We start from the raw sequence: 22,498 nt of genomic DNA on the forward strand, positions 1-22,498 counted from the left end.
ATCTAAATAATCAATTTAGTTTCTGCTAGTTTTTTATATATCTGAAACCATCTCCGGTCAAAAACTCTGAAGTAACTTAGAATTTCAAATTGATTTGGTATCAATGGTATCTGCCACAGTCATGACTTATCTGGCTACCGGGCCACTCTGGCGTTAAGCTGAATGAAGCAGCGGACTCTTTGGTACGACAGGGGTCATCTCAAACGCACCTTTCCGCTCCGAATTTACCGAATCAAGGAATGGCTACGACAAGCCTATTTTGATTACTGGAACTTTGCACAGGACATGCGACAGGTCAAACTGTGTAACACCACAGCTAGTGTGTGGTCGCCTAGAACTCACTCACTAGAACACAGAATCCCATAGCTTCATCTGCTTAAAATAATATCACTTACCCGTAGACGTCTCATCTTCGGCCAACAGGTTGTTCTTAAGGAGGGCACAGAGGACTACTTAGCTCAAGAGCTAGGGACTCATTTGCGGTACCCCGCTGATGTATAATTATTAATATTGATAAATGGTAAGTAAACTGGCAGTCTAAATTGGAACTACCGAAAAAGGATTCATTTCCTGTTTTAATTAGTACGAAATATTATCGCCAGTTGGCGGGTTGCAACTTCCAGTTATGAATTATTAATGGTATCGGTAATAATATTAAAAGTATAACTAATTTTAATGCTTTGTTGGATACCTTCTTACATAAAAAAATTCAAGTTTAAGAAGCTTTATTCACTCACAAAATGATAGTAAGCAAACATAACGACACTCGATTTCATTGAAAATAAGATTAAATGATTTTTCCATTTGTTAATCGATAATCTTCCTATTTTACAAATAAAAAACGAATATCCATCAATTTAAAGCTTATGTGCGCAATCGCTGGTATCGAGAACTTTCTTATGCAAGAAGTTGTCCAACAGAAAATCGAAAATACTTTTACGAAGTCTCAACGGTGAGGTAACCACAAAGTTTGAACGTGAGTCTGTTTTCAAATAGATTTGAAAAAATATTTTTATTTCAAAAAGCCATTCAAAACATATCCTACTGAAAAATAAAAAAAAGAACGGATTTTTTTCAAATTTTTATTTAACTTTTAACATCACATAAATTCATCTGAATCATTTCCATCACCACCCATTAAATTGGAGCTCATGTTTTCGGTTTTCATTAACGTAAGATAACTTCTCAATTCAGCCTCTTCTTTTTTTCGTCGTTCTTCTTCTTTTTCCAGTTCTTTTTGTAAACGTTGTGATGTTTTCTTACTTTCACGTTCATTTCGATCTCGAGTTTCCCTTTCTAATCTGAAATCTACATCACAATACTAAATAGTTTTGAGCTAAAGATCATTTATTTGGTAGTAGTAGGTAATATTAAAATAATTTCGTTTTCGAATTTTTGAGTGCTCAGCATCGTCTTTGGTCTGGATAGTTCTGAAATATTATTTGGTTCTTATAAAGGTTGTCACAAGAAGAAAATCCTGTTTTTAACCGACTTCTAACAAAAAAAAAGGAGGTTCTCAATTCGACTGTATTTTTTTTTTTTAATGTTTGTTACCTCAGAACTTTCGACTACGTGAACCAATTTTGATGATTCTTTATCTATTTGAAAGCTAATGCTTCCCATGTGGTCCCATTTCATTTTGGTCTAGTTCTGACAACGGCATCCATGGGAAAACCATAAAAGTCTTAAATTTGCATTAAGTTTGCAAGACAAGAGGGCGAATAACTCAATATCACGCCAATCGATTTCGATGATTCTTGTTTTAGTGACAAATTAGACTGACTTCAAAAAAAAAACTTTTCCAAAACAAATTAATTTGCACTAAAAAGTAAAAAAATAACGATAATATCATGTAGTTAAAATTATTGTTATTTTTGGAGTCGGTGTCAGCTAAGCTAATGTAGCAAACTTTTCTGTCTTAGTTGTTTCCTTGACTAAAACCGACTCCAAAAATAACAATAATTTTGAGTACATTATATTATCGTTATTTTTTTTTCCTTTTTGGGGCATATTAATTTGTTTTGGAAAAGTTTTTCTTTTGAAGTCGGTTTTCTTTTTGTTAAAAGTTTTTTTTTTATCATAAGACAAATTGCACTACAGGAAAGTACTTCTAAATGTTAGGGTGTTGGTTGCGGTTTCTTTTTAACGTTTGTTCAAAACCTTTTAAGTCAATGTAAACAGTTTAGTATAATAATAATACAATTATAATTACCTGGATGACTTTCTGTTTTAGTTTTATTCAATCTATTTATGATATCATTACTACGTTTGGCAACACGAATTTTTCGTACTTCTTTTTCTTTATGAAAACTGACTTGTCCTACTTCCATACTAGGTGTTTTTTTAAGGTTTGCCCACATTGTATATACAACATCCACATCATTCATTTTGTTACCAGTAATACTGTTTGCCTTAACTAATTGAGCAGCATCTTCCAATACTAGAGATGGAATGTCATCTAAAGTCTGTCCCTAAAAATAACCAATTTCATAAATTATTAACATTAAAAAACAAATTTACTACTCAGCAGAACTAGGCGCAGAATTTATTACAATTTATGAGAGTCGCAGAAAATAAATCGATTAGCTGAATAGGGAATATTCATGTATTTTTTTATATTTTTAATTCATTGTTTTACACCGTTATAACAAAGTAAAAAATATAAATACTGCTTAAAAATGCGTTAATTAAGTGTAAAAAAATATTTAAAATACATAGTTTTTTGGCGCTCTCTGTTGATGACGTATAAGTACGTGATCTGTCAATTGGTGACAGTTCAATTTATAATTTACACTTTAAAAAAATAAATTTGCAATACAGAATTTTCACTCGTTATTATTAAGTTTTCTAATAAAAAGCCGTAGAATAGTATAATTTAATGAAATACCATATAAAATGTAAGTAATTAATATCATACAGTATATCAACAAATTTGACAATCCCGTACAATGATGTCACGTCCGTATAAAAATTTGAATTTCCGTTTTAGAAATTTTTATTAATTAATTTTAAGTAATTAAAAAGGTATTAATTACTAAAATAATGGTTTAGTTGAAATGTCCAGTCATTAAAGTTACGGAAGAAAAATTTTTGAACCAAATTTAAATTTCATGAATATTTCCTATTGCCCTATGCTATATATAAATAAAATATTTGTATGTGGTCGCTTATTTTTGCTGAACAAGCCCTTGAAAATAATGATGCCGTCTGGATATCAACCTATTGAAGTGGTTGTCCTCGGTTTCGACAGTCCAATCAGGAAACTAATTCTGTAGTATACGATGTATATACAGGGCCTGTCGACCACAGCCCCAAAATCAATTTTCTAAAATATTTGCGAATGCAGCGAGTCATTCAGAATGCACATTTGTTATCTCTGAGCTATCGTGATGAGGAGTAGGTAGGGAGATTACTCTGCGTCGCTTCTTTAATTCCTAATTATTGTTATCAAGTGGTCATAGTGTCCGACAAAATCATTCTTGTGTTTTTTCAGACCGATAGCTTAAATATGACGTTATCATGCTCATTTGAAAACCCTTTCGACTCGCCAAATGGATGTCACTCACGAAATTTCAAACAAAAAGACAGTGTTGTCCCGCGGACTGTTATACTCGTTACGTATGAAAAACGATATGTATCGAATTTATTTGACCAAGATACGGTCAAATAAATCCGATAGAGTGATAAAAATTGGGTTTTCTAAGCAACCATCCACTACTTTTCCCCTCTACCCTTTGGTTAAATTCTCGAGTGCAAGGAAAATTTGTTTATTAAAAAACAGAACTTAACGATTTTTGCCTAATAAATCTTGGACGTGCATGTATTATCTAAAACCATTACTAAACTTATTTTTGTTTTCTAATGTAAGTGTTTATCTTGCATAAAACATTTCCTACGTGGAGTTATCTACAAAAAGTATGAAATTTTCTTGAAAACCAACTTCTCGAAGTGGCAAAATTTCAAATTATGACGTTTATTTTATGCCATTACTACTTTTGAAACAGTAAAATTATCTTAAGGTTATTAAGTGAATATTAATTACCGGTTTTAATCTAAGGTAAACATGAGCTGAGGATACTTTATCAACATGAAACCATACATCTTCAGGCCATCCCCATTTAATTAAATCTTCATCTAAAAAAATAATTGGTTAAATTGATAAATATCAATATTTCGAATAAAAAAACATTAAAAATTGACATAACCTTACTTTCATATTTATCTAAACCCATGAAAAGTGTGACAGGGGGTTGAACTACATTACTAGTAAAGTAAAAGACCATTTTTATCAAAAACTTTAGAAAATTTATGTTATTTAAAATTTCTACAAAAAAAAAAAATTATTATTAACTCTAACGTCAACGATACAACCATATGCAGAAAATCTTTTTTGGAAAAAGAGAAAGACATATACCTTACTTAAGTATTAAAAAAAGAACAGAATATTATTTCACTTGGAATATTGGAATCCAATCGCATAAAGATTTCATGAAATTATTTAACCAATAGTTGCCTTACATTACAAATTCTTTTGAAAAACATATTTTGAATCGTAGATTTTGAGTTAACGGTTTTTAGTTAGTTTGTTTTGTGTCATCTTTTTAAAATAGTGTTTTAAAGTTTATTTTTTTAATCAATGCGATTTTAAAAGTTTTTTTTTTTTAATTATATAAAAATGGCAGATAATGTGCCAAACGATAAAAATAATGGACCTGCAGAGGACTTGGAAAATCAAACGCAAAATATGTAAGTTTAATACTTTTTAGTTAACCTCAAAAAATTGATTACAGTTTTGAGATACAATAATTATGTTTACAGTAAAATTTTATATATTTAATTAATTCCTAGTGTTTCTAATTCCTAAACATTGTAAAGTAGTTTTTTTTTTTTGAAAAATTATTAAATAAATATTCGACAAATCAATTTTTCTGAGTAACACTTTACTGAAACAAAATAGCTGTTATATTAAAATTCCTAATCCAAAAATTAATTCAAAAAAAGTATTTGTTTTCTGACATGTTTATTCAATTACTTCCATACAAAATTAAAGAGCTAAAATCATATTATTTGGAATATAATGGCAACAAACATCATAATAATGGAAGACATGTCAGAACCATTTTTTCTTATGAAAAATCAGGTCAAAATTTATTTTTTGTCCAAAAGTAAAGGTCTTTTATACGCTGAGTTAAATTTTTACTAAAGCTGAAGTGCTAAAGACAAAAACTTGAAAAAAAACGAAACTAACATGAACTACTTGTTATTTTTTTCGAATTATCCCAGAGAAAGGATATTTTAAATTTAGAGACTGTAGATTGTGTGAAAATTAGCTTCTTTAGTTAATACTTCTGCACCCTATTTTTAAGTTTAAAAGTTACCCAAATAAAAAACTAATAACTTAGTGTAGACGCTTCTTCTAAAGCTTTGAGAGTTTGATTTAGTGTGCATATTTTAATACTCCAACCTAATCCGATAATATTAAACAGTGGCGTAGCTCGCCTTGGAGGGGCCCCATTGAGCTGCGGACCCCCTTCGGTTTAAAATAAGTTATTTAACAATAGGATCATAATTAGATATAAATCTCTCCAAACTGAAATTTTACTGTTGATTTCACTTTGCAATAAAATATCGATGGTATTTTCTTAACCAAATATTATAAGATAGAGATGCATTAATATGCTGCTGTGAGCCCGGGGGTCCCGTATCATTGATACGGCTGATACGGCGGTAGTAACGCCCTTGATATTAAAAGAATTCTGAAATGGAGGGGGAAATGATCTCATTTCAACAACTCAAAGTGCTAGAACAAATCAAGAAAATATAAATTATAAACAGATAAAAATATGATCATGTTGGTATCATCCCCAAGTACTATCCAAATATTAATTCACTCAGCTCTTACAATTTCCGAGAAAATCATTTAAAAGAGCCGCTTTTAATATTTTGGAGTTTTATAAAGGGATTTTCTGTGAAACTATTCAAGATAGAATGTTCGCAATGTTTAAGTAACTTCGAGCAGTTACTTTATTGCGCCTTGTTTCACGTCAAGGCAATTAAATAATAGTCGCTTCAATTAATGTTTTTACTCAGAAGTCCTCAATAACAGCTCCGATTTTTGTTACTTAAAAAAAAAAATGTTTCTTTTTGTATATTATTTAAAATCAAAAACCTTTCAGAGAAAGGAAACGATCTGGAAGAGGAAAAGGCAATGTCCCGACTGATATATCGGCGCTCAGTCTAAATCGCTAATTATAGAAGTTTGAAATTTCGAAAGGTTATTGATTTTATACTGTAGGTGTCATTTTAGAAAGAATTTTTTCAAATTCATCTCTTAAAGGGGTGAAATAGGAGATAAAAGTTTGCACAGTTTTCAATTTTTTTAAGTGTAAAATAGTTATAATTCATTGAGTATATCCGAAAAGATGACCATGAATTATTTTACATTTACTATTTTAAATTTTTACATAAATCTTTAATTTATAGTTCAAAATTATGATCATAGATGGAGCAGTAAACTGTTAGCTTGCTATCCTAGAAATCCTCTTATGAGCCTGATACCCACTAATAATTAAGCTGCAAGAGGTTAATCTTTAAAGCTTTGGTTGCTTAATAATTACCTTGGCATTTGGAACATGTAAGTAATCTTTTGAACACTCCTAAGTCCTAAGTTGTAATTAAGTCGTAAGTGGTGAATTTTTTAAGTTATTGTCTCATTTTTGACTATAGCTTGAAAAGTTCACCACATACAACTTAATTATGGATATCAGAATGTTTGAGGAGTTTCTGGCCAACTGATTTATCACTTACCAGACGAGCATGTTACTCAGGTCAAGTACAGGATCGAATTTAGAATTCGGAAGCCTTGGGAGAACATTTGGTATAGCCTTATCCTTGGGACTTGACTCCACTGATTTCGTCCTAAATCGGACCCTGGGTCAAGCACAAACATTTGGGTCCAGGTGTATCCCTAAACTCGAAAAACACTCCCTGTACCCAAGTCCTATTATAACATCTCTATAGGGTTATAATAACGCTTGAAGTTTCGTGACATAACTTTCAGTTTTTAGTAAATTTCCGCAGGAAATGGAGTTATTGCTTTTGTACTGATGGTGGAATTTTGAAAAAAATTTTCAAATGTTAATCGATTCTACCTAATGTCAAAAATGACCAACGTCCTGAAAAATGACCACCTCTCGAGCGGTCGTAATTTAAGTCCGTTTTTAATAAAATTTGGCATCAAGAAGGCTTTTGGTATTTGAAAGGTTAAGTTTGTTAATGAGAAAAATCGACAGATAAACAAGAAGTGGGAGGGTGCGCAAAATACAAAATTTTTTGGTCAGTTTCTGCTGTGATTTTTTCTCTAGGCTTTGAGTTTTCGAAATAAAAATTCTTGGGGAACTAAAACTGCAATATTCGATTTTAAGAAAAATGTTTTTTTTGTTTTGTTTTTTTTTCTTTTATCTCTGAATGAATTTGCTTAACTAACGCAGCTCCTGCGCTACGAATTTTTATTTTTTTAATAATAGAAGTTATTGGATGTATGCATACCCTCTTTCTTAATAATTATAAACAAAGACAAACTATACAACGATAATTCTATTTAGATATAAATATCTCATTCTTTGAAAAAAACAAGTGAAAACAAACAATTGACTAAGTTAATTGTTGAAATACCCTGTATAGACAGTGTTGATTAATTGATCACATTACACATATACCTATACATGCCACACGTTTGAAAATTCACTACTGGAATTGCCAACAGAGTGAGAACCACGTCTCAAAGTAGATTGACAAGGATAGTAAATGTCGAGGCCTGGTCATAATACGCATGTCTTAATATACAACATAATATCCTGGCGCGTATTTAAAATAAGATTATACCACTTTTAAATAAAGTTAAAACAGTATCTTTTGAACAAATTACCATTTTACCATTTTTATAATTTTTTTTCATAGAATTAACACAAAATTATCTAACAATATTACTCGTTTGAACGTTAAATCAAAATAAAATTTTATTTATTTATTTTAAGCACATGTGAATTTGAAATATAAACACATCATTGAAGCAGCTGATTCCGGTTATACGATCATGCGCATTGAATACCAGGCCTCCAAAATGGTGTTTCTCCGTCAGCTGTTTGAATATTGTATTTTCATCTTTGTTAATTAATCTACTCTTGTGACGCCAAAATATATATACATACTTGGTATACACTGGGCTTATCTATTTAAAATATATGATCTAAGGGTCACACATACATAACTGATAATCCCATATTAATATCCAAATCTAGTGTTGTGTCCACGTGAGTAAACAGTGATGCTTACAAAAAAATATTTCAAACAAAAGTTGTTTATTTTTTGATAAGGAACATTTTTTACATTTAAACTTTTGTTATATCTCTTACGGTTTACAAGACCCTACGGGTCCAAGACCCAATTGACCTATGTTGCTCATTTACGAACTTGTACGTCCTGAGTGCGCTGTAAAAATTTCAGCTTGATATCTTCTAGCGGACGGACGGACGGACAACCGGAAATGAATTAATTAGGTGATTTTATGAACACCTATACCAAAATTTTGTTAGTAGCATCAATATTTTTAAGCGTTACAAACTTGGGACTAAACTTAATATACTATGTATATATTTCATATATACATGGTATAAAAATATACACTGTTAATAAATTAATATCATTCCAGCTTCCATAGCGCACGTGCAGTTTACTTTATAATGTTTATCAATAATAGAAATTATTAAAAAAAGATAAATATATATATTACATATAATATAAAAAAGAGACGTGTATATTAGTTCATAATATTATGAATATTTGAAATAGTGTCTGTTAAGGATTTTAGGGAGCAATAAATTCAGTTTACAATAGACAACACAGCTATTACAATTGTACCTAAATAAGGGTTGTGTTTTCATCAAATTTTTTAAGATAAACAATTAATTTTCTCCAAGTGTTAACTGTTCAGAGTGAGGACAAGAATAATAATTTTTATGAAAGTGTTGTTTTCTGATATTAAAATGTAATATTTCCTTTTTTATTTGAAATGAGTGCAGTTTTTTTTTCTTCTTTGTTGTAAATTAAAATATTAAAATTTAATAACAATGTAAAAAAAACATTCTTGTGATTAGTTTTTTTGGTATTTTGTGTTTTTTAATTTTAATTGTTATATGGGACTAAGTTTAATTTTAATATATTTGATTGTTGTCATGTCATTTTTAAATTATACGGGGGTAAGAAGTCCTCCAAGACGTATATGGTCACCACCAGCCCCGGATGTTTTTCCATTTTGGTAAGAAAATTAAAAATTTTACTTAAAATATAATTCAATTTTTTTTTATAAATATGTCGAAAGAGTTGCCAATTGTTGTAGATAATTTTAAAAATAATAATTTGAACAAGAATTTGTTCACCATTCGGAAATTCGATATTTTTTTTAAAGGGGGTGAATATAGAAAGAAAATAATTTTTGAGCAGTTAATTAAAGGTCCCGGATTTAACTCCCGATTCATTGGATTAATTAATTTTAAATTTATTTAATTTTTGTTTGTTTCTTTACATTTTTTAAGTGGAAGCGTGAATGCTATGCTTTTCAATGAAGCAAGTGTGATGTCGTTTTGATTCAAGCTAGCAGGCAGGTACTGGGCTACATTTGGCTTTACTTTGCCTTCTTGTTCGCCGTGTTGAACATAAAGCCCGTAAGATCCTTTTTTCAGATATATTTCTACCCCGTCTCTTGATCCTTCAAGTTTACTGACTAGTTTAGTAAAAGACTTAACCCAAATTGCTGAAGGATGTGTGGAGTTTACCCAATTTTTATATCCTGTTTTATATTATCTATTTTAGTCTCAAGTTTGTAACGCTTAGAAATATTGATGAAACGAACAAAATTTTGGTATAAGTAAACACGGTAACTCAAAAACGAAGAGAAATGAAGATAAATAAGCGACATAGGTCAATTGGGTCTTACGCACTCATCTTGTAAATCAATAAAACAAAAGTTTAAAAGCAAAAAGAAGGTTCCTTATAAAAATATAAACAACTTTTGTTTGAAACATTTTTTCTCAAACATCGTGGTTAAACTATAAAAGATAGGGAGTTGAAATTTTACGTGATATTGTGAAAAATTTCGAAAAACGAAGAAAAATTCTATAAAAACTTTCGGAATTTTCGAAAACAGAACAAATGGCAGCCAAAAGACCGACATAAGCGCATTCGTTTTTTAAACTCTTCTAATTTGTTAAAAATAATGCAAGTACTGAATTGTACTAAAAAGTAGAAAATAATTTTTCTATGAGTCACTCATACACGATTTTGTGTAAAAGTTGGAGGCTCTCAATATAAAATATCAGGAATGAATAAATGAACGAATGAATGAGCGCCTCAAGCTTTTACATATTGTCGTATGAGTGATTCATAGAAAAAGTTATTTTCTACTTTTTAGTACAATAAAACACTGTCCCATTTTTATTAAAATTTTAAATTTAAAACTAATAAAAATATATTTATGTCAAATATGGTAGAAGCGATGGGAAAATCAGGTGAATCGGTTAAATACTTTTGTAAAATTATTAGCAACATTTTTTAGTTCCAAATTCTGAGTATCCTTTAAAATCGATTTTATTGTCAGAGAGTTCGCACCGCTTTCGCTTTGGCTAATTAAAATCTAAATTAATTATCCTGAAGTTAAAAGTTTTGTCTAGTTATTGAAATAAATACAACGATACTCGAAATAAAATTGTATATTAAGAAATGCTATTAATGTCGCTCAATATCGATATATCGATTTCGATCGATATTTAGCGACATGTAAGTTTATTGAATGTTTTTTATTTGTATTTTGTTAAATAGAATTTCTTAAAATACAATTTTATTTCGAGTATCGTGGTATTTATTTCAATAACTATGTCTCAACTCGAAGTCAACAAAAATTCATCCTTATATTAGAAGTTTTAATTTTATGTTCAAATGCTTCGAGAAATTTTAATACCAAGTAATATGATTGCCTTTATTAATAGAAGCGAATAAATCTGTGTAGAAAACCGATACGATGTATGCGGTAAAATTTTTCTTGTTCAATTTTCCTTTTTTTTTCATAGGGAATTCTTGTAGTTGTTTTGGTACACACTTGACGGCAGCCGTTTTATTGTTATTGGAAATAATAAATCTTTCTATGTTAATTTAAAAAATATAATTGAATGTGGCTTTGAAATATCATCCCACGAGCTTAATTTAGATTCATGGTTTTAAAACAAAAATTGGTAATGATTTCTTTTTAAGTCCTCCCTAATTAAATTAAAATCTATTTATTTTTAAACCTACACGATCAGCTAGACGAACTGAAGTTACATATATTCAAGGGAAGCTGTTTTCTTAAATGTAATAATGCTTAAAAGTCGGGTGTGTAGAGCCATAAAACTTCTAAAAAACTTTGTTAAATTTCAATTGGAAATTGAAATTGAAAAATAATTTACTAAATCATAAAATTATTCGGTTTAGATCAGGCATGGTTAAACTCACAGAAGTACCTCGGACTCCTAACTTAAAATACGAGTAAGACAGCGACAACCTAAAATACGACTAAGACACAGAGACAACATTTTTTAACCTATTTTAGACCAGGTATGGGTGAGACTACTTATTAAAGGTTTTATAAACTTGATTCCAAATTGTTCATTTTAATAGTTCTTATAACAGAGTTTATAATAATAAATAACTAATCTTTTTGTGATAATGCAAGAAAAAAGGATTTGAAATGTAATATAGTTAAAGTACAGTTTTTAATAAAGTATTAAAATTATTCTTCTTATTTAGTACAATAGAATATTTATACTGGGATAGGGCATTCAAAAAGTATGGGTCAAGAACTTGAGACACTTTGTTTTTATAATGAAATTAAAATGCATCCCTCTCCTCTTCTTCATGAATCCCCTAGGCTGGGATAGGGGTCAACTTTAAAATCTTAAAAGGAAACATCCATTTTTATACCCTGTATATAGTGATAGTGTGTCCTCGGGTAGACTAGGTTAGGTCTCAAGTAGGTCCGCGGTATGCTTAGGGTAGCGGGTTCGATTCCCGCCGTCGCAACAAAATTAATTTAATTAATACTTGTGATGGGATGGTGTAGTGCATGGTATATGCATGAAGGAGGTGCACTCAGCCTCTGAAATTGAGGAGCTGATAAATGAAATTATCAGCGGAAAGGTTGGTAAAACACATGGTATCACAATGGGCTGTATAGCCTAAGTGTGTCCTTCGTGGACAGCCAATATAACCTAACCTACCTCTATCCGGGGACACACTATATAATCGTATATGAAGGCAGTTGAGAGTAGTATTTATGGTAATTAAATGTGCGGCATATTTAAAAATAATTATAATTAGGCCTGTTGTCAAACAATTGATACAAATTAAAATAATTTCGTAATTTAAAGTTTTTTTTTCCTATGCCTACAATAGCACCCACACGTATCCATTCCATTATGGTGGATTGCCATAAAATAGATTGTATTGTGATAAAACACAGCTGCTCATTCTTAAATATTTTCAGTAATGATATTTTGTGTTTATTTTAATAAAAAATAACAAATATGTTGATAAATCTAATATTATTGTCTACTAGCTTGATACCCGCCCGCGTTTCACTTGACTTAAAAGTAAAAAACATCGCTTTATAGCAGGCATGGGCAAACGTGTCTTAGAGAAGGCACTCAGACTTCTGGAACTAACATACGGGTAAGAGAGTGATACCCTGACCAGTGATAACCAAAAATACGAAGACAGGGAGACAACAAGATAGGTCGTATACCCGTGTCGCTTCCTCCTTTATGAGCAATGCGGGCTTACATAAAGAGACACACAATAAAGTTTATGACACGCAATAAAGTTATAACACTGATTGACGGTGACTTCGAATTAAAATAACTCGCCCATACTTGCTTTATAGCCTCCACCTCTCTTGATGTGCACAGTTTTCAGTTTAGTTAAATGTAAAATAGTCATAATTCATTGAGTATATCAGAAAAGTTAGCCATGAATGGTTTGACATTTACTATTTTAAATTTTTACAGAATACTTTAATTTATGATTCAAAATGATGATGTTCCTTCTATTTTTTCGTAAACATCACTGTTTACCCGTGAAGGCGCAAATTAGGCGTAAATTGCATAGTATTATATGGGAATATCAGTTATATTAGTTATGTATGTGTGACATGTATGAATGTGTAATGTGATATAGTAATCAACACTGTTTATGTGTGGTATTTCAACAATTAACTCAGTCAATTGTTTGTTTTCACTTGTTTATTATTAAATTTTTGATATTTTTTTCTAATTTGTGTGTACTTTATATAAGTCAAAGTCTTTCATACATGATACCTTTAATAGCTTTTTCTATCTCAACATATTATACCACTAACATAATTATAATATAACTATGTATGTTATAACTTGTTTATTATTAAATTTTTGATATTTTTTTCTAATTTGTGTGTACTTTATATAAGTCAAAGTCTTTCATACATGATACCTTTAATAGCTTTTTCTATCTCAACATATTATACCACTAACATAATTATAATATAACTATGTTAGTTAATATCTTTAAATTGTAAATCAATGGTCTAATTATTTTTTATAATATAATTCATAAGGTTTCTTTTACTTCATTATACATGCAGATGTAACTGTTCTAACATTCGAATGTGGAAATATTTTTTATTTTTTGCTTAAATTGCACATTTTATGTATTACATAAATTTACGGAGGGGACAAGGGGGTTGGTGAATCTTAAATATTATTAATATAGTTATAATAAATGTATTATACTACAATATTGATTTTCTCACATCACATTTCTTTACCATGTGCTTGGGAAAATAGTATGACGTCATTGTCAAATCCCTTTTGAGTAAGATGAATAAGATTTTCACCCTTATTACTGTTATGACTCATCCAACTTTTTTTTTTATGACACTCATCAAATTTTAATGAGATTTTTAACTTTTAATACTTATCTGGGTTTCTTTATTGAAAATTTTCTACGTAGTTCATTAACATTAATAAATTATATTTCATCGAAATGTAAGCGTTTTTTTAGAATTATTTACCATATGCCAATAATAGTTAATATTATTTTGAGTTTAGTTAGTAGAACATTAAAATCTCAAAGTTTTGTATAAATACTTATTTTACTAAAAAAATAAATAAGCTTTAAAGAGTGTAGGTATTCTATAATGAATTTTAAGTTGAAGCCTTTAAAACTTAAAAGTAAATACGTCTAGTATGTCGTGGCTGATATACCAAATACCAATTGAACTCAGAAATTCTTAAGAGAGATGCGTATTTATTTTTTTAGAAGCCAAAATATTTGCTGAAATAACTGAACAAGACGACATTTTGAACAAAACTAAACTTAACTTTTATGCTTATAATATACCTACAAATCGAAACAATGGATAATTTTTCGAAAAAAATGTTAATAAGGACGATTTTTCAATACTACTTTTATTCGAAAGAAAATGGACCATTTAGTCACAATGTGAATTGTTTCCTCAAATTTAACTAGCTTCGAATTTTTACCCCGGCGACGTTTTTTATCTTAGAGGTCTCTCACTTGGGTAGTGGCTTTGATTCTTCCACCACAAAAAGAATTAATGGTTGTGATGGGCTGGTGTAGTGCATGGTATATGCATCAAGGAGAGTACTAGCCTAACCTAGAGGTCCCCCGATTGTAATAACGAATTTACTTATCATATCAAGTTTAGATGAAAATATTTTTTTCTTTCATACTTTTTAGAGCGTGATTTGCAGTCGTTGGAGTTTTAGTTTTTAAACTTTATTTTATAAAATAAAGATATGGCTAAATCCGGCGTCACATTTTAATTCTTCCATTTTCTCATACTTGTTTATGTATAGATAAGGTAACTGTTTCAAGAATTTTTGTAATATTGAAAATTCGTCATAGTGAAGCCATACATGAAATTTAAGAACGATAATCAATAAAACTGTAGGTACTGTCGACTATTACTTAAATAAAAATTTTCCTTTCAATCTACAATTTTCTTTACTAATTAGTCATTTACAGAAAAACTTCGTAGTCAAAACTTACTTATCATTATTTCACAAAGGAAAATAGAAAATACAACGCTCTATAAGTACTTGATTAAAAAATATGCTTACTTTAACGCCCTTAGTTTAACGTATAAAGAGTGATTTTTTATATAGTGATTTTTAACCCCCCGAACTTAAAAAAGAGATGTTTTAAATTTGACCGCTATGTGTCTGTGTGTTTGTCTGTTTGTGGCATCGTAGCGCCTGAAAGGATGAACCGATTTTAATTTTTTGGGTTGTGAACTTAGGTTACCGTACCTGAAAAAACTAAAAAATTGGCGATGATTTTCAAAATCGATTTAGTTTGGAAAAGGCATGACATATAATTTTAACATATAAATAATTACTGTGGAAATGAATGGTCAAATAAACCTGGCTCAATTCATTTCGGAAAGTGAATAATTAGATAATTCAAAATAATAATTCAAAAGAACAATTAAAATATTTCCACAAATTTGTCCCAAAAAATGATAGCTATCTAAGTATCCTTTTCATCTCATCTGATGTCCTTGACCATCATTTTGATATTGATTTAAGCAGGAGTGTTATAAGTTTAAAGTCTCTATCTGTGCGTCTGTTTGTTTCTCAGTGGCATCGTAAGCCCCTCATCGGTCGAACCGACTTCCAACTTACATTTTGTCGTGAGATTTTTTTTTTGAAACTATAAAAGGTAGAAGACTGGAAATTTGTGCGAAGGTTCTTTATGAATATCGAGTACTCAAATTTGATGTTAATATCATATCAACCCCATCTGCAGATAGTTTTAAAACTCAGCAATCAATAATTTTTGATACGAAACAGTTTCATTTGTAGATAATACATATGTTTTTTTTGGAAAGTACGTGCTGTGAAATGAACTTAAGCGTTAAACATCAAAACCGAAATTGGACCGAATTTGTTTTTACTAATTCGAAATTTTAGGGTGTAAAACCGAAATGAAGAGTCGTTGTTATAGTTTAAAAAATGTATATTTTATAAATTATTTTTGGTAATTTAATGTTTTAAAACGAATTTTTATATATATTTTGGTCGAAAAACGAAAAGGCTGAATTCCGACAGTAAAACGATGCAAAATAGATATAGAATCTTCTGTGGAATCATGAGTGTTTATTGGGAGTGTACACAGTTATATATAAACATATGACAGAGATAACCTCTTGATTTAACGCCACAATTGTCACCGTAAACATTTTATTTCCTATATATTGCATATAATAATAATAAACGTATGTAAATTGTTTATAAATGAATTATTATATAAAATTACTAGAGTGATACTCACCCGCTTCGCTGAATTTAAAAGTAAAGATTGATAAAAATTGCTCTCGCTTATCCCCTTTCTTTAAGAATCGAAATAATGGTAAGGATTGTTTTACCCAGGTAAAATATATGTATGGTTTTCTATTTTTTTTTAAATGTATAGTAGTCGTAATTGTTCATTGAGTATATCAGAAAAGATGGCCTTGAAATATTTTATATTGACTATTTTTACAGAAATCTGTAATTTATAGTAATGTCAAATGACTACTTTTACAGAAATCTGTAAAATCTTTTTTAATATTTTTTTTTAAAATTAATATATCTTTATAAATTATATCTCATGTGTTATTCTGAAGTATGAGCTATATTGCTGTACAGTTTCATTAAAAACCATTCGCTAGTTTTAGATTGAAAGCGTAACAAACAAACAAACAAACAAACAAACATGCTTACTTTCGCATTTATAATATATAGAGATAGATCGTTGAACAATATGTTACCATTGTTTGTTAATAATAAATTGTATTTATTTATTTATACCGATAAATTATTACTCGCGTCATATTATTTAAATAAATATACCAATTACATTTCAAGTAGTCAGATGTATATATTACCAAGTCAAAAGGTTAATATTTATTAAATTAAAATTAGATTAACGTATACAAAATATACAAAAATATGATTTTAATATCTTTTATCTTGAGGTAATATTATTTTCGTGATTAATTTCATATCAAAGAAGATCATTTTGTTGTCCAGAGTAAGTTGCTTGATTATTAAAATATTAAATTTTTTAGATTTTGCTGTTTTATTGTATCTAGTCATTCCTTTAATACTACTAGAAATACAGATTTTGAGTTAAAAAATTTGAGAAACAAGCTTAAAATTTCGAAATAGATATTTGAAAGAATGTAGTCAAAGTTCCTGTCGCGTGGACATATTAGAAAATGAAAATTACAGTTGAAAAGTTTTGCTCTAACAACCTAAAAGTTTTACATTAGCTGAAAAAAGTTAAATGTAAAATTTGTAACTGACTTAATTCTTCATTTTTTTAACACGTTTTTGTTATTCACCCACTTCGAAACTTCGAATTGAATTGAAACTTCGCACACTTATCAAGGATCTATGACAATAAAATAGTTAAGTAAGTACGTCCGATTATCCTGATCGGGATCTTAACGATTGAAGTTTATTTCCATATCTGAAAACACTGCCAACACGCTTTTGTAGCTACATGAACTAAAAAGTAGAAAATAAATAATAGTTTAAAAAAACTAAAAAAATTAGCTTTTGTAACTAACTGAACTAAAAAGTAAAAAAAAAAAAAAGGGTGATTAAGAAAAAAATCATTTGATCGTAAAAAAGCGTGGAGTGCTTTTTAAGATATTTTACGACTTTGCTTTTATCAATATCTGTCAATAAAATATTTAGAATAATTGAAATCTAACACCTCACGCCTTTTTACGAGAAAATGGTTTTTTGTCCTTAATCAATCTTAATTTTTTTTTAACTTATAGAAAATTATTTTCTACTTTTTAGTTCAGCTAGTTACAAAAGCGTGCTTTTTAAGTTATTTAAACTATTATTTATCATGTTTTATGCGACTTTCTATAATCAAAATTGGCTGATACATGCTAAATGTTAAATACTTTTATCATGTTATTTATAAGCTGAATGGGCGAAATTTTTCGCTTCAAATTATTCGAAAACCGTACATTCCGTCGAAAAAGTGTAATATCACTAGAAAACTCATAAAGAACAAAGAGATTCAAATTTCTCTGAAAAAGGGTAAACTCCTTTACATTTAACACAATGTTATTGCCAAAACGCAATTTAAAACTTTCGTTTCTATGACTAATTAATATGAAAATATGACCTGTGCCGTAACAATAATGGTTTTCCATGCATTTTTTACAAAACTTTGTTTGGTCACGAACAACCCACTTCGATCATATATCAAATAGATAAAATATCTTACACATAAAATTAATTGATATTTCTCAGAATTAGTGGTGCCTTTATCCTCCTTCTTGTCGGACCTTGGTATTAAATGTATCTTGCCATCACTCATAATTTCTAAGTAATTTGTATATAAAAATATCATTATCTATGCGGTATGTGTACTTGCAGCTTGAATAAATCCAAATTGATTTATTTAATTACTTACGCGCTACTCAACTTAAAAACTTTGAATGAATTATTTCCAATTTATAAAACACAGGGTGTGAATATTTATGTTATCCAGATGTTTTTAAAAATTGTTTTAGGTGATAGACTAAATGGAATCATAATAGTTGAAATCCAAATACAGTGAAAACTATTTATATAGTTAATTAAAGAGATGGCTTTTATCCGTCTGAATATAAGAATAGCCATGCTACTGTTTCTTTAGACTCCAAGCATCCAAACATTTAACGACAAAAACCAGTGATTTCCGGAAATAGATTCCTAAACTTTTTTTTTAATTGAATTTTTTACGCCAAAAATGAATTGCAACTAATCCATCAGCGAGTTAGGATCGGCTGGTTAATTTTGTAGGGTCGTGTTACTTCAACCCCATCTATTTAATATTGTTAAATTCATCATGTAATCTATCTTAACCAATCGATGGATTTCATTTTTTTAATCACGGTTGAAGAGCAAATTGTATGCCCTTTCAAATGAAATATTACAAGGCAGTAGTGTGATTTGAAATTTCAAAGTTGGGGTGGCGTGGAGATGAAGTGATGAAGCCTAAACTTTTGTCACCATTTTTGAACTTCACTCAAAACAATAAACAACCAGGTTAAGAGCTATTAAAGATGGATAGATTCCATCTTCTGTGTAGTCTATCTTGAGAACCAATCGATGGATTTCATTTATTTTATCATAGTTAAATAGAGAATATCATGCCATTTCAAATAAAGTATAGCAAGGTAAGGGGTGCCTTTTGAAATTTCAAAGTTAGGGTGACTATGAGGGGTGAATCCTATAATTCTCTAGGTACCATTTTTAAAGTTCTCCCTCGATATCTAAATCGACGTGTTTTCAGTCAAAACAATATTCACAGCAGGCCAAGAGTTATTAAGAGTGGATCCTTTTGTATAATGTTTTTAACCTAATTTGCGCCCTCAAACAGTGGTGTTTACGAAAAAATGTTTCAAACAAAAGCTGTTTTCTTTTTTATAAGAAACATTTTTTAAAACTTGGTTCTATCTTTAACGGGTTACAAGATCTTGACCTATGTTGCTCATATACGATTCTATATCACTTTACGTCCTGAACACGGTATAAAAATGTCAGCTTCATATATCTTTTCGTTTTTAAGTTATCATAAAAAAAATAGACAGACAGACCACCGAAAATGGACTAATTCGACGGTCAGGCGGACAGCTGGCAATGGATTAATTAAATGATTTTATGGACACCCATGCCAAAATTTTGTCTGTAGTCTCAACATTTTTAAGCGTTATCAATTTAGGACTAAATTTAGTATACCTTGATATATTTCATATATACATGGTATAAAAAGGAATGATAGATAAAAAAAACGATTTATATTCATTTATTGTCTAATGTTTGAAACGTCATGATTATAAACAGTTTTTACTGTAAAAGATAGATGCTCATTATATACCCTTTTACTTGAATCCTATTTATAAATAAATGTATTATCGAAAAAAGTTAGGGAATTCACTTTGAACTTAGTAAATGGGATACGTATGACTGACAACAAACTCATCATTATTATTATTATAAGCGAGAATAATAATATTTATCTCGACGAATATCGAACGAGAATTACATTAACTGTATTCGAACATATCGTTACAAATGTTATACCAGTGTGTATAGAACTGCGTAACAACCGGAAATGCTTGTTTTAATTGAATTTTATGTTATTAATTGTAATATTAATGGTACAGAATTCAATGGCGTTTAGAGTTGAAAGATTGAGGACTCATGTCCATTTTTATCATCTCTACAGAAGGGAGGATATTATCCTACTGCATTACTAAACTTTGGATTATATGTCGAAGAATCTCCTGTAATATTTTTAATTTAATAGAAATCCTTAATCGAATAAATTCAAATCTGTATAGATTATGTGCTTTTTAAAATTCTTTATTGGAAATGAACGATTCTCAGCTATTTAATTTGTAAACTTTATAGATGGGGAGTTTTCTGTTTTGGGAGCAAAAAAATTTATTTATGAAAATTTATAATTGATTTCGACACGGATTTCAACCTTTAAAGCGCATCTTAACTTCCAGAAAATCCCGGTATTGGCTTTATATCCTGTATATACACTGAAAAAAAAAAAATTAAAAAATGACAACCTCATCTTGAAGTTGGCCGTTTCATATTGAAATGAAGTAAAAATACTTTCCAACAATTTCCTAACGATTGGAACAAGTACAGCTAAATATTTTTATTTTCAGTACAATGAGATTGAATTTAAAATATGAATTTATTGATACAAAATCACTGAAGTTAAATAAACAAAATCATTACTTCTATGAAAGAGATTGATTTTACTTTTAAGTCATGCTTTTTATTGATGGAAAATAAAATTGTACTTAGTTGAAATTTACATGAAATTTCTATTTCTTTGTTTGTTATTAACTTACAAAGAATTTGAATAATAATTTGAATTGATCATTTTCATAATATGTAACATATTTTTATACATTTATAACAAATTTCTGTAGCTCAGTTGATACAGTGGTGGACTTAAGAACCTTTACTAATTCAATAGTCGCTGGTTCAAGTCCGACTCGAAGAATTTTTATTTTATTTTTTTATTTTAAATAAACATAACTTTTGAAGGGTCATAGCCCCGATGGGAAGGGCTTTTTACAGTTGAGCCCATAAGAACTTTGATCAGCATGATCAAAAGTACCTTAATTCATAGTTTTCAAAAAATATTATAATCGCAATAAAAATGTATTGCGTGCGGGGTTCTTTACTATATGAATAACGAAACGACTAAAATTTTAAGTTCGGCCAAAATTTGTTAGTATTTATTGTTTCTCTAAAATCCTATTCTTGATAGCTGCTTCTATCTGTGTACGCATAATAATTTTATTTACAAGAGAGCGAAGGGAAATAATAGGCAGTTATATGGAACTCATGATCAAAAACTATATAAATTAATTAAATAAATATTGTGAAGTACAGTTTATTGTTTCAATGTTAAACAAATTAACAAATGATTTTGCATACATTAATACATTTAACCCTCCATTTCCAATGTAAATAAAACACTTTAATTTGATTGACTTATATTTTAATAAGACGGAAAATTCGTTCTGGTTTCTAAATCAAATTGAAAATGTAAGTCGTTGAAGTCAGGGTACTAATTTTTTACCGTAAGCTTTGAAGTTTCTTATACTTTGTCATTTTTTTTATTTGTAGAATTCATTTTCCTCTACCGAAATTGATTAAAATTTAGGCTCGAATTATTTAACTTGTATATAAAGAGTTAATTATTTTTTATGAAATAAATAATTTATATAACAATTATAAATTAGCGTTTTATTTCTAATCAATTGTTGATATTATTGCTATTTTATTTAATATGTTTAAAGCTATTTACAAATCATGAATAAAAATGAAATTATTTATTGGTATAAAAATGAAATTATTTATTGGTTATTGGGAGAACTTCATACATAAGTGGATAGTAAGGTAAGATTTTAATATGGGAGAGTGCTGTAAGGGATAATCCTGATCTCAAATTGGCCATATAACCCATAAAAATGTAAAACTAGATTTGAAATCATGACAAAATTTGTAAGTGAAATTAAAATTGATTGAGGATGTTCCCTCGCCATTAATAGAAAAAAATAAATTAGTAGATAAGGATCCGAATTTTTAGTATGTTGTAGTTAACTGTATAAAAATTTGGGTATCTTATCGATCAATTAAGAGAGTAATTAATTAATTAAAAATACACTAAATAACATAGCATGATATGAGGATGATTTAGTGTATTTTTAATTAATTAATTACTCTCTTAATTGATCGATAAGATACCCAAATTTTTTTTTATTCAATAATATGTTTCGTTAACTACAACATACTAAAAATTTTGATCATTTTCTACTAATTTATTT

General features: G+C 29.1%; 2 protein-coding genes across 3 annotated transcripts in view; one reads left to right on the plus strand and one right to left on the minus strand.

Moving 5' to 3' along the window:
- Positions 1-1,074: 1,074 nt before the first annotated feature.
- Positions 1,075-4,398, minus strand: LOC123305428 (coiled-coil domain-containing protein 25). Its single transcript, XM_044887141.1, has 4 exons — positions 4,211-4,398; positions 4,043-4,134; positions 2,213-2,471; positions 1,075-1,308 (listed from the first exon to the last, which is right to left on the minus strand). Exons 1-4 carry the CDS (start codon positions 4,281-4,283, stop codon positions 1,100-1,102), a joined length of 633 nt encoding a protein of 210 aa, XP_044743076.1. The 5' UTR covers positions 4,284-4,398; the 3' UTR covers positions 1,075-1,099.
- Positions 4,399-4,569: 171 nt separating this feature from the next.
- LOC123290913 (centrosomin) overlaps positions 4,570-22,498 on the plus strand; it is a 67,715-nt gene continuing 49,786 nt past the window's right edge. The window contains exon 1 of one of the 2 annotated variants that reach the window (XM_044871294.1): positions 4,570-4,746. In XM_044871294.1, coding sequence (XP_044727229.1) covers positions 4,676-4,746 — 71 coding nt within the window. In that variant the 5' untranslated portion in view covers positions 4,570-4,675. Of the gene's footprint in view, positions 4,747-9,201; positions 9,317-22,498 lie in introns of those variants that run through there. The other variant, XM_044871293.1, reaches the window with a different exon arrangement.

This window comes from Chrysoperla carnea, chromosome 1 (assembly GCF_905475395.1).
Source record: "Chrysoperla carnea chromosome 1, inChrCarn1.1, whole genome shotgun sequence".
In the NCBI taxonomy this organism is placed as follows: Eukaryota; Metazoa; Arthropoda; class Insecta; order Neuroptera; family Chrysopidae; genus Chrysoperla; species Chrysoperla carnea.

Excerpts from the sequence above, each read along its gene's own strand:
- LOC123305428 (XM_044887141.1), bottom strand. The coding sequence starts at position 4,283 with ATGGTCTTTTACTTTACTAGTAATGTAGTTCAACCCCCTGTCACACTT. Across the intron at positions 4,135-4,210 it reads GGGTTTAGATAAATATGAAA|ATGAAGATTTAATTAAATGG; the intron begins GTAAGGTTATGT and ends TTATTTTTTTAG. Across the intron at positions 2,472-4,042 it reads TTTACCTTAGATTAAAACCG|GGACAGACTTTAGATGACAT; the intron begins GTAATTAATATT and ends GGTTATTTTTAG.